This window comes from Narcine bancroftii, chromosome 10 (genome assembly GCF_036971445.1).
Source record: "Narcine bancroftii isolate sNarBan1 chromosome 10, sNarBan1.hap1, whole genome shotgun sequence".
In the NCBI taxonomy this organism is placed as follows: Eukaryota; Metazoa; Chordata; class Chondrichthyes; order Torpediniformes; family Narcinidae; genus Narcine; species Narcine bancroftii.
Window position 1 is genome coordinate 20599370 of NC_091478.1, and position 13693 is coordinate 20613062.

The 13693-nt window shown below is 40.4% G+C and overlaps 1 protein-coding gene across 1 annotated transcript in view; it reads right to left on the reverse strand.

The window, feature by feature from the left end:
• LOC138743782 (VPS10 domain-containing receptor SorCS1-like) overlaps positions 1-13693 on the reverse strand; it is an 800159-nt gene that overhangs the window by 38117 nt on the left and 748349 nt on the right. The window contains exons 23-25 of the mRNA XM_069899386.1: positions 12971-13083; positions 9310-9438; positions 4096-4195 (exon numbers count right to left, since the gene is read on the reverse strand). Of these exons, the coding sequence (XP_069755487.1) occupies positions 4096-4195; positions 9310-9438; positions 12971-13083 (342 nt within the window). The remainder of the gene's footprint in view (positions 1-4095; positions 4196-9309; positions 9439-12970; positions 13084-13693) is intronic.

The window sequence follows — 13693 nt, forward strand, 5'->3', positions numbered from 1 at the left end:
CTGGTGGTGCTGGCTCTGATCCTCCTGTATCTCTTCCCTGACGGGAGCAGCTGAAAGATACTGTGTATGGGGAAGAAGGCATCCTCAGCGATTTTGCACGCCCTCTTCAGACAACGATCCCAGTAAATCACATCAATGCAGGGGGCAGGGGGGCGGGGGGCGGTTGGGTGGGAGGGAAACATCAGTGATCCTCTCTGCCACTCTCATGGTCCTGTGGTTTGACCTCTGATCCATTTCTCTGCAGCAACCATACCACGCAGTGATGCAGCTGGCCAGGACGTTCTTGACGGTAGCCAGTAGCCTTGCCCAGTTCAGTCTTCTCAGGAAGTGCAGATGCTGTTGTGTCTTCCTGACTAGTGAGGAGATGCTGTGTTTCCATGATAGGTCACTAGTTAAGTGTACTCCAAGGAACTTGTTGCTCTCCACTCCATCGCAGAGTTACTGATGTGTCGTGGAGGGTGGGTAGATGGAGAGGTAAAATAAATCCAACCAAACTATGGGATAAATGGTTGAACCTAAGGAGATTACTTTCCAAGTTGATGTTTCCAATTCTGGAGTCACAAATTTCTACAGCATGGAAGTAGCCCTTTGGCTCAAATTATTGACACTGTTCAAGCTAATGCCTGCATTCAGCCCATATCTTCCTAAATTAGTGGTTTTCAAACTGCCCCACCTAAACTCACATTCCACCTTAAGAAATCCCTATGCCCTAGGTGTTCGTTCAGTGATTAGTAAGGGATTGAATAAAGTGGTATGTGAATGGAAAGAAAAAGTCTGAAAACCACTGTTTTAATCGTACCTAATTGACTCGTTATGCGCACGGTTTCAGAACTCCAAAGGAAATGGGCCAACAACAATTTTTCTCAAGCAAAATATTTCAGTAACAATTGGGTCTAGAGCAGTGATTCTCAACCTTCCCTTCCCACTTTTCCATCCATGTAGCCATCTAAATTTCTTTTGAACCTTAAAATTGTCCCTACCTCTACCACTTCCTCTGGCAGCTTGTTCCACATACTGTGTGGAGAAGGTGTCCTTCAAGTCTCTCACCTTAAAATGATGCCAGCAAGTTTTAGATTCCTTCAGGAAAAAGATGACGACATTTACCCTTGAAATGCCAGTAAGTAATAATTTTCCAAATGTTCATCATTAATGGAAATGTCAATAACAATCTACCCTAAAAATAACACCTAATATTAGTAAGCGTACACCTCTATCGAATGTCTCCACTAAATATAGTATCCAAGGAATTAGTGACAAAATCACAGCATGATAAAATAAATTCCTTTTGTCCCAGAGATTGTAGAACTCTTTTTTCATTTATTGCCTCATTACAAACCTTTCTTTGCAGTTAAAATTGATGCACCGCACAGGACAGGATTTCACTGTTAACTACTTTAATAATACCACTTTTCTGGAACAAGCACTCAGGGTTGCAGTGGAAATTGCAGAAATCCTGCTTCTGCACCTCAGTTGCTATTTAGTAATATAAATAGGCATCCAAAAATAAATATCATTTATTAGTCATGATACCAAGTTAATTGAGTAGAACTGATAGCTTCAGCTCCGAGTAATGTACTGATCCACAGGGCAGTGCTGAAGTCTTCAATTACATGTTAAAATGGGAAGGGCTGGTCAAAATTAAAGCAATACAAATTCCTCTTATTGTCTTAAAAGGTTCTTGATTAGAAAGGGAATCAAGAGTTACAGAGAAAGGGTAGGAGAATTAGGTTGGAAAGGATAGTATATCAGCCAGACTCAATGGGCTGAATGGGTTAAATCCACTCCTCTGTCTTATGGTCTCCAATAAGGAGACCATAATTGGGTCAATGGCATTGATTATCTGGAAGGAATATGATGGCTGTTACATGAGAGTGACAGCAGGGGAAATTTCCATTCAGAAATATACTAACTCATGATGTGACTGCTTTGCTACAAGACAGGATAAAATTCATTCTGATTAAGGGAGGCTTCCAACCCCTGCTCCTCACACCTCCAAAATGGGCCCCTTCAACATGTTCCTCAAAAGACATTTCAAGCCTAACCTGTGCAAGTTGCTCAGTCCCTCCAGATTCCCGAAAAAAAAAGAAACATGATTTAGAAGCACGAAAATACTGAAATTGGGATTTGTACCCAGATAAATTCCCATTTAACTCACCAGATTATCCACTCAAGTGTGAGTAATGTTTTAAACAGTGCAATGTGACTCTCTTTTCTGAAGAGTGGGTTAAAACAGATGGAGCAAAGGAGAAAGGTGGTGCAGAGGAAGGGGAAAATTAAGCTAAAATTTTTTTTGTTTTTTATTTGAATTTCTTTCATAGTGTTCGACAAGAAGTAACTTAATAAATTTGATCTTTAATCAATATGAAGAATGTGAGGTAAATTCAGTGAGATTTAAATTATGTGAAAATTAGACAGGGTAAAAGACATAGAGTGGACAGGATGGAATAGGACATGGGAATAGAAATAGGCTCATCAGCCCATCGAGGCTGCCCCAAGATTCAATCTTGAGCTCATGAGCTGATCCATTTTCCCACTCAGCCCCCCTGCCCAGTTTTGTCCCCATGATCTTTGATGCCCTGGCTTATCAAGAGCCCATCAATGTCTGTCTTAAATACATCCAATGACTTGACCTCCACCACCTCCCAGGGCAGTAAATTCCACAGATTTACCAACCTCTGCCACAAGAAAGTCGTAGGCACCTCTGTTCTAAGTGGACGCCCTTCAATCTTGAAGCTGAGCCTTCTTGTCCTAGGTCTCTCACCATGGGAGCACTCTTTCTACATCTATTCTGTCTACGCCTTTCAACGTTCAAAATGTTTCAATGAGATCTCCCCTCATTCTCCTAAATTCCAATGAATACCTGGCAAGAGCTGTCAAATGCTCTTCAGATGATAACTCTTTTATTCCAGGATCATCCTAGTGAATCCAATGTCAGGACATTTTTCTTCAATCAAGCCCATTGAAACTTTTGAACTCATTCCACAATGGCAGAGAAATGAACTCACTAGGTTGCACTTATGTAGAACCAGTACAGATTCAACGGGCTCTTTCAGAGCTGGAACCACTTTGCGATGCTGTGAGACCAATAAATCTTTGGGAGTCGGCAGCAAGTTCAGAAAAAAGTAGAATTTACCCGGCTGATGGAAAACAAGTTGAAGGGACTCACTTTATAGGCAGTTAAAAACCAGGTGAGCAAAAGCTGTCAAAGTCACATGGTAGATATGAAAACTGAGTAAGGAAGAAGGCTTTACGAGATAGAGGATTAGCCACGATCTTGCTGAATGGCAAAACACAACTGAGAAGCCAGATGACCATATATTTCCAAAGCTTAGGTTTAATATTAAGGCTGCTGATATTCTAGTTATTGCTGATAGGGACTATGCACGAATGCAGCTGTTGGATATCGTGGCCTCTTAGCTTCAGCGTCCAGGGTTCAATCCTGATGTCAGGCACTGTATGTATTGGCCATTTTAAATTAGCCCTTTTAGTAGGCTAAAGGTAAAACAAATTATTGGGGAGCTGATGGGCAGGTGTGAGAAGGAATAAGCTGCAGGGAAATAGGGGACTGAATTTGGAAGTAATGGTATTGCTCCACTAGAAACCACCATGAACCCTCTGGGCTGATTGGTCGTCTGTTTCATAAAATGCTGATACCTATTTTTGCTTTGGGTTACCATCACAAAAAAAATTTAATATATATGTAAAAAATATTTGTGATATCCAAGTTACAATTGTTTCATAAACGGTGCACGTGCTGGATAGTTGTGACATTAACTGGTCGTCTTAGCATCTAAGGATTTATGGAATTTCTCTTTTTATTTCAACATCCTTGACATCACCAGTTGAAATATCCCAAGGGCAAGAAGCACTTGCTGGCCCAGGGTGGCAGGAAAATGCCTCGCTTCAGTGAGAACAAATCTGAATTCTTGGAGGACAGTTAACAGTGTACTCTGAACTCAGTCTGTCATACACATCCCATTAGGTAGTGAAATATTGACACAATTTTTTTTTAAAACTTGGACATTTGAGGCATTTGGACATTTCCCAGAACAACAATGGCCTCTTGGTGGGACATTGTACAATTAGCACACTTACCCAATGTCAGATGAGCTGTGGAAGCAATGATCCGAATGCCAGGCTTGAGCTCGAATTGAATCCGATTCTGATTCAGTGCAGTGATCACCATGTCTGCAATCTGAAGTAGAAGCAGGGGCTGTGAGATCAGTCCATAGCTGTTGCAGTGCCATCCCAAAGTACAATTTAAAAAGCAAAAGTTATTAAACCATTCATTAATGAAGATGGATTAGAAGGATATTCCTGCTCATACATTTGCAGAATTTTTACAGGTGGCTGTTCAGCCCATCCAGCTGTGGTGGTAAGTTCAGCAATTATATTGCAGCTTCTCCTTTCCTATATTAATGTCATTCATTGGGAGAATTTTTAAAATCAGGCACAAACAAAATTTGGGGATCCTATCCATCCAACGCACAGTATATTTGACCTACTTCTGTTAAAAAGGAGGTATAGGAGCATCAAAATCAGGACTGCTAGGCTGGGAGGTAGCTTCTTTCCTCAGGCTATGAGATTGATGAATGGTATCCTGTAACTTAGTGAATAATTCCAAATATTTTTATGTATTTGTTTTACATGCATGTGTGTGATTTTTATGTGCTGTGAATGTGCTCCGTGGTCTGGATAATACTGTTTCACCTGATAGGCGTAATAGGCCTGCATTGGGATATCATTTTTGTTTTACCATTTTGAAAGGAAGTTAAGAGTCAGCCACATAGCTGTGGGTCTGGGGTCAGATTTAGGTCACACCAAATTGGCAGATTCACCAAGTGCAAGCAGATCGTTTGGGTAGTGATGAACCTGCAATTTCTCCTCCCTCTCATTGGAGTAATTTTACTCATTAGAAATCCATATTAGTATTGTAGGTTTGAGGGGTAATATATTCAATTCTGACTTATTCTGCATTTTGCTCTTGGGTGCGTTAAGCATCGGGAACTACTTCTGGGACACCACCTCACATTGAAACAAAGTTTCATGATGTGGATGAACCTCAAACCAGGATCTGTGATGAAATATTCCAAGCAGATGTTGCTGCCAAATAGTTAACTATATAATATTCCAGAAGGACAGCAGTTACTTCACCTCCCTAACAGCACCAGCGATTTTCTTCAAAGAGCATGGAGACAGGCCTAGCTTGTCTAGGGCAAACAATGTGCCCTCCTTCTTTAGTCCCAATTGTCTGCATTAGGCCAAGACCCCTCCAATTCCCTCCCATCCAGTTAATTATCCAAGTGTTTCTTAAAGGAATTCAATCACTTGGTCTGGCAGTTTCTTGCATACTGTATGTCCACATTCCTCTGAGTGAAGAACTATCATCATCTCACATCTCTCTTAATTCCCATCCCCTTGTCCTATAGTTTTGCCTTCTCATTAACACTAGGAAGCAGGTTGCCACTATTCACATTATCTATGCCCTCAAGATTTTACGGATCTCCATAAGGCCTCCTCTGAACCTCCTAATAGGCCCTGTTTTTCCAATCTCTCAAGATAACTTCCCAAGTGCTGGCGACAACTTCATAAATCTCTTCTATATCTTTTCCAACTTTATAACATCCTTCCTGTAGCTAGATGACCAGAACTATCCACAATATATCAAATGTGGTCTCATCAACATCTTGTATAATTTCAACATGGCATCCCAATACTTACATTAAATGCTGGAACCGATGAAGTCAGGTGTCCCAAACTCTCTCTTCACCACTCTGTTTACCTGTGCTGTAATCTTTAAAGAGTAAAGATTACAGAGGTACCTGCAACCTGAGCATACACTGTGCCCTTGATAGAGCTCCTAAACCTCTATTTTTCCATACCTTTGCAAATGATCTTTTCAAGTGATAAGAATGTATATTTTTGACTGTGGTCGATCTGTTAGAGATGCTTATCATTAAGGAGCAAGCTCCTTAAATTAATGGCTAAGGAGATATAGATATTTAGTTTTATGCAAACAGATGAATTTTATTTTGGTAAACTGAAGGTGGAGACATGTACATTACATATAATCAATGAATCCCATTACCATTGGTTCTTGCTGTGTGAAGCAGTGAGCAGTGCTCTTTATACTGCTTGACATGAACAAATTTAATGAATCACTTTCTTACAAGCTACAACATGGGTATAATTCCTTCAGCAGCCAACTGATTAACATTGCACTCCCAATCCTGTCAAGAACATTAACTTGTATTGCTCATTAACTCAGTACCTACATTGTACTGATAAAGAATGGATTTGGCCAAATTAAACCAATCTCTAAGCTCGTTGGTCGCTGTTCATTGCCGATTCTCACCAACTTTACTGCATTGCCAGATGAAACACAAGAACCCCACCAATCACCTTCCCTTTCCATGAGGAAATTATTGAGGGGCTGGGCAAATTATCGAGCTTCAACAATGAATCTGGATCCAAATTAATCAGCAAGAGGTAAGAAGGTAACTGTTTATGTTGAAATTAATGCTGAGCTAGTCATTTGCATGGCGTTACTCGACTCTACTCACTTTAACGACATCTCCTCACGCGCAATGTTAATTTTGGAACATTGGTCATGGAATCACATTGTACTGCAAGTGCCATCAATTCAAGTTTCATTCATTACACTGGAAATAGGTCCCAATTAAGGCAAGTCCCTTGATATACATTTGTACCCAGATCCACCTCGTATGGATCTACCCACTTTTCTCACCTGACCACAAATAATATGCTCTCAATCCCAAGCCCACAAAACATGACTGATTCCACAGGATCATCTCTACCTCCCCTGTCACCCATTCTCCCCTGAATCCCAGCATCTCGCAAAGTTGTTTCACACCCCTCATCCTCACCTCCTCCCCTGTCACCCACTCTCCCCTGAATCCCCCATCTCGCAAAGTTGTTCCACACCCCTCATCCTCACCTCTAATCACTTCTCTTATCTCCTGATCTCTCCATTGATATTGGATCATCTCTCCTGTCCTGTGGACCTTAACAGCATGATGCCAATTCCTGACCACATCATTCACTACCACCCCAACTCCGAGCTAACTGTCCACTCCCAATCACCTACACCTCAACCATGACTGTTGGGCATCCCTCCTCCCCTTTGCATTTAACCAGCTGCTCCTCCTCATCACCCTACATGGACTCCCCAAACACCCAATCCACCAATTCCCACGTTTTTCCAATACTGATTCCTGATACCCATTTCCCAGACGTGGCTTCTGACTACACAACCCCAAACCTGACAGATCAAATCATCTGACCTTACACCAGGATAATACATCATATGGAATATGATCCTGTTATATGGTCATATTTTTCTTATCATATACCAGACCTCCACGTGTTGTAGCAAGCAATTATCTTTAGAATCGATCCATTTGAACTATCCAAATTCCTATGGCTTTCAGCACCACCTAACATTTTGGCTACGGACCAACAGCCTAAATGGCCAGCAGCTTACTTGATTGTATAGTGTCATTACAATACCCAGGCCAAAATTTCTGATTTATAGGTTCGATTGATTTTGTTGGAATGCACAACTTAGGTAACATGATTGAAATAATTTATTTTAATTATGTTATAATTTACATGTAGTTTATGCAGTGTGGATATTAGGGTTTTAAATGTCTGCTTTGATATTATTACTTTTAATATATTTGTACATGGAATAAAAGTAATACTTCTCAATAATGCATTCTTCTTAAAAGCCAAATGATTCATACCCAATAAATATCACGATTCCATCAATCATAATCGTCATAAACATTTAGGGGTGATAAAGACACGATTGGAAAGACACTGTCCCTCACTTTTATTCCCATGTGACATTGGCCCTCATCATGTGGCATATTATTGCTGGAAAGTAGAACTTTTAGGAACATGGGAAATGCAAGATGATGAAAAACCAAAGTGCATCCAGTTTACCTTGAGATATTTCGATTCATTGTGAACAATATATCTTTTTCATTCTGAATCATTCCGTGATATCACACACAATACAATTGGTCTTTGAGAACCATAGGTAGAAAGATGTCTCGGGCCACTCAACATGAAACTTCAATGGAAGATAATCTCTCCAAGGCAGTGACACTGCAGTTCCCTATGAACTTGAAGCAAATTTCTGCTCAATGACACCACGACATGTACCTCAACATGTCTCAACTAACCCATGTATTTTGGATGCCAGTGTCATTATCAGCAATTTACTGCATCTACCTGGATTTGCAGATTTCCAACAAAGGTTTAGGCCTGAAATGCTGATTGCCTTTTACTTCCCATGGTCACTGAGTGACGTGCTGAGTTTCTCCAGCACTAAACCCCAGCATCTGCATAATTTCTTATTTAACTCTGTCAGGGACTTCTTGTTCATGTGGAATATGATTTAGATGTAGAGTATTAAAGCTGAGGTTCACCATGGTGGGAATTTTGTTCTTGCTGTGAGGCTATCCTTCAAGTGCTCTAAATATATGACAAAGATTAGATTCTGGATCTGACTTGGTGTTCTTTAAACTTATATCACCTTTACATTTAATTATAATCTGCATTATCACAGTCCATTCTAACAGAGAGCGAGGTATATATATATAATATATATATATGTGTGCTCTGACTATCTAATAATCCATTGAATGTGGTTTAAATACCCAGTAGTAATTTGCGGGTCATTTGAGACAGGGCATTCTGACTCCCAGTAGTTATCCTTGTATCAAAAACTTACTTCCTTATTCCACCATTGTACATCAGCGGGAAGTAGAAAGAAAGCAAGACGCCACTGAAAAGGGACTTAGTTCAGTTACAATCTGGGTTGAAAACAGCTTCTGAAGCCAGTTCACACTGACATGTAAGAACCATGTATTGCCGGTCTGGAGAACTCTTAGCCACCTTTTGGGTGATGGAGTGGTATTGCAGGGTGCTCACAGCTCCAGAGATCATTGTTCAATTCTGTCCAATGGAGTGGACTGTACGGAACTTATGCATTATCCCCATGTCCTTGATTTCCCTCAGGCACTCTGGCTTCCCATGTTTGAAACATGTGGTTATTATTAATTGGCTAGTATCACTTACCTATAATGGAATAGTAGGGGTTGTTAATGGGAATGAGGGTGAGAATAGATTGCAGGGGAAGAAATGAGAGCTGGCATAAACATGATGGACTGAAGAGCTTCTTTAAATGTCATTGAGATATACAAGAGGAATATTTCTCTGCTGTGATTCAGTGAGTGACCTGCAAAGAGGCTAAAACTGAACCAATAAGTGATGACTCACCTGGTCTAAACTCATGCTGCTTAACCTCTCTTCTGTTGCATCTCGACGTGGGAGGATGTAGAGTTCCGCTGCAGTCGGTAAACCTGGGAGGATAGCAACCAACATCTGTTGCTCTGGTAACGCTGTGACCTACAGAACATACAGCCACATTTCATTATGATTTCCAAATCCTCTGGCAGCTCTTAACTTTGTTTTTCTAACCTTAATTTTTAAAATTAGGTTCTCAAGCGCATCCACTAATGTCACATTCTATAGAGACACAGAAATTATGTTGTACATTTTGAAAGCTCAGTTCTTGCAAGAGGAGCGAGTCCATGTACAGTAAAACCCCTGTTACCTGGAATTCAAGCAACCGGAAACCTCAAGCAACCAGCATAAAAAATAGGAAAATAAATAATAAAAGTTTAAAATTGAAAAAGTAAATTTTCTCTGAAATAACATATAAACCTTTGGTGAAGATGGGAGCAAATATTCAGCCAGCGGAGAGCCTTGGTTGTGCTTTGCTCATAGCAGCTGTTTGAATAAAGTTGTGTTTGAATAAAATGGCGTCACCCAGGATGAAGAGCTGGTTGATGCTGCTCGCCGTTGGGGTGACTCTCTTAAAGAGTCTCCTTCTACCTGCTTAATAAGAGTCTTTATCTTCGTTAGTATATTATTAAGTATATTAGTAAGAATCTTGTCTATAAACAAGGGGAGGGGGGAGTTAATTATCTATAATGCTATTGTTCATCTTTCAGGCAGCTTCGTGGAAGGGGCAGATGCATCGAAGGTTAAATATTTTCAAAGAACCTGACTGAAAATAAAATATAATGCTTTAAGTTTTATACATTAATGCAAGTGAAGTTTGTTCAGGTACAGTATAGTATTTTTGTCTTTTGAACTGCTTATTCTTAAGGCCTTGTAAGAGTGAGTGTCAAGCAATGGGAAAACTCACTTATCTGACAACTACCAATCCCCGTATGTGCTGGATAACAGGGGCTTTACTACATTATGATTTTCCATTAAATTTGTTTCACAGAGAGGTTACTGTAAGAAAAGTGGCAATTCAGCCCAATAAGTCAGTGCTGGCTCAATGCAAGAGCAATCCAACTCCACCCATGCCCTTATAGCCCAGTGATTTCAAATCGCAATATGAAGGCAGTAAGAGATGAATGATCCACCACCCTGCTGATCTCAGGAGCAATGGGTGCAAAGACCACTGAGCTGCACTGGCTAATCGCCCTGAAGTTATCATGAAGGGAGCAAAACAGTTGGTTGGTCTTATTTTGGGAGGTCGAATTAGACCAGAAGCTAAAGTTGAAGAGGGTTTGTTTTGAACTACTTCTGAAAATATTTCAGATGGTTGGATGTTGGTTCAAAATAAAAAAATTAAATCCTTGCTGTGGTATTTAAAACTTTTTGACGTGCTCGTGAATTTATGTCACATTATTTACTGGCTAATGTACTTTAGCCAACAAAGTTCTTTGAAGTGTTCTTTCTCTGACAATGCCAAGTTATGCACAGCCAATTCCCATAAACACCCATGCAACCGTGATCAGATAAATTACTTTAGAAAAGTTTATTGTAATTAAATAATGGTCAGGGCATCAGGAGATAAAATAGATGTCAATGGGCAAAACTAAGCTTGAAGGCTGGTGGCTGGAAGTGGATCTGTCATGCTGGCCTTCCCTCATCATTTATTCCTAAAGCATTCTGAAACAGTGCAAGATTCAAGGCTACAACAGTTAGGAATTGAAAAGAAATGCAATATTTTCCAATGATAAATAAAATCTAAACTAAAATTTCAATCTTTAAAAATAAATTATTGAGTAGAAAAAAAGAGTAAAGGAGTGAGAGAGAAGACGGGAGGAAAATAGAAAAGAGAGGGGAAAATAGAGAGGGGAGAAAAGGGAGAAGAGAATAATTGAGGGAGCAAAACCTTCCCCCCTTTTGAAAGCATTGTGAATTCTTTATCACACCTCATCAGACTCCTGGGAGTTATTTGTCCAAGCTCCCCCACTTGCGCACTTTAACCTCCCCAAATTCCAAGAGAAACTGCTGCAATTATTGAGCCATTAATGATTCAGAACTGGGTATGTTGTGGGTTCTCTTTTTCTGGCACCCAGAGTTGTGTTCAAAATCAGCACCTAATAGCCTAAATACGCCTGGGATTGTCTGATCTCCGACAGGTCTGGTCAGTATTAGAGGGGAGACCGCCTAGGAACACCAGGTGCTGTAGGTTTCTGTGAGGGGCCCTGGACAAAGTGGTGACTGTCTGCCTTACGGTAGAGAAAATTTTAAAGAATTTCATGCATGTTACATTCTAAGTGAGGTATTACATGACAATAATGGAACCTTTACCTTCAATGCATGCGATATTCATATATGTCTTTCTTAAAGTTATAGAAGTGTGGAGCCTTCCTGGACAGGAAAATGGTAGCACAAATATTCCTCTGTGTGATTTACCGTTTTCCAGTAAGCCTCCTCATTGAGAGCACAGGCCTTAGAATTATTTCCTTTATGAATTTGGCCTCTTTATGTCAATGACTTATTGGAATATCTGCCTGACATTTTGTAACAGTTGGAGAAGTCAATGAAACAAATCAACACATTCACGCAATGTGTTGTGTGGGGAATTCAAGCTGGCTGTTGTAATAAAGGCAATGAGAGCACCCATTAGAACATAGTCATAGATTGGTACAACACAGAACCAACCTCTTTGTCCGCCATACCATGCCACCTATTGTACTTGTCTACATGAATCTCTTTTTACCTGCAGTCAGTCTTTAGCTTTCTGTGACTTAGTAATTCAATGCTACGACCAGCATTGTTGGTTTATGTTCCTTTTAAATGATTGTGTCATTTATCAAAGATAGTGCTGCTGGCAATTTTCACTCTCTTAACTAGTATTTTAGTCGGGGAAATTCTCCTAAATTTGCAAGTGGATTTATATATGATTCAAAATCCACCAGTTTTGGTCTGCCTGAGAGCTGACTGGCACCAGAAGAAAGTCTCTAACTGTACAATGTGATGTTTTCACTTCCGAAACTCATCAGCCTTTGAGATTTCAATAACAGCTGCGCTGGTGCATTAAGTCAGGACCGTGGATGGCCAATTCCCTTTCCTGAGATTGCAGTGAATAGGCTCCCAAACCCATGAGGAATCACTTAGCAAAACACGAAAGTCTCCAGTACACTGTGACTAGTAAAAATACAAAAAATACTGGAGAAATTCAGCAGGCCACGCAGCGTCCATAGGAGATAAATATATATAATTAACGTTATGGGCCTGATGACTTGTGCTCCTCTGTCTGCCCTTTCATTCCTCCTTCACCAGTCTTTTTATTCAGATGTTTGCCTGCTTTTCGCTCATACCTTGAAGGAGGACTCCAGCCCGAAATGTCCTATGGATGCTGCCGGACCTGGCAAGTTTCTCCAGCATTTTTGTGTTTTTACAGAAACCAGAACCATTTTGCATTAATGATTTTGGCACAACACCAAGTTAGAGGGTAGGAAAGAAAGTAGCTGACGTTTCCTGATCTGGGAGGAATTATGTCCCAGGAACTTGACTGGGGGGGAGGTAATGTCAGACTTCTTTCAAATTTACAGCAAAAACAGTTCTGTGGAATGTTGTTCCCTGGCAGGTGTACAGTGTGTTCTTCCATGAAATAGCTTCCACTTACTTCTCCAAGAGTTCTTTTGACCAGCTTGCCGAGATCCTGCCTCCACTCGGGAATGTCTGGGTTGTGGTCTTCCAAGTTTGGTGTAAAGGACAACTGCAATGAGCGGTAAGAATCTGCAAGACAAATATTGGAGAACATTGTTGGAAGAATCATGTTTTCAAGTATCACATCTTGGTCAGGTTTTGATCAGAGAAACATTTCAGTTAGCAGATTACATGCAGTAATCGAATGGTATGTGACATAATAACTTTCATAATTCAATATTCTATTTGTTGAGGCTACTATTTTTTTCCACTTCATTGCTTGCAGGGTTTCATTATCAATTTATTTCCCAACAAATGGCATTTTTATAGCACCTTTAATGTGGGAAAATATCCCATGTTGATTGCTAGTTGACATTGATACGAACAGGATAAGGATCTGAACCTGCTAAAAGGGGATGGTTTGAGGAGGGTCTTAAAGTGAGACAGGAAGGGAGGGAAAGGAATTCGAGAACTTAGGCAAAGAAATCCACCAATAATTATTGACTCCAACTATGGGGCTAGATGGTCAAGGGGTGAATGGCTAACTACGGTGAGATTGCCATTGACTGGGTACTCACCCAGTGAGCTGTATTCACCAGAGTAATGAGGGAGCTCACCACAGGATGTCTGGAGGAGATGATGGGTTGCTAAAGGATTGCAAATATTGTAGCAGCATTAAGAGTCAGGCAGAAATCCCACC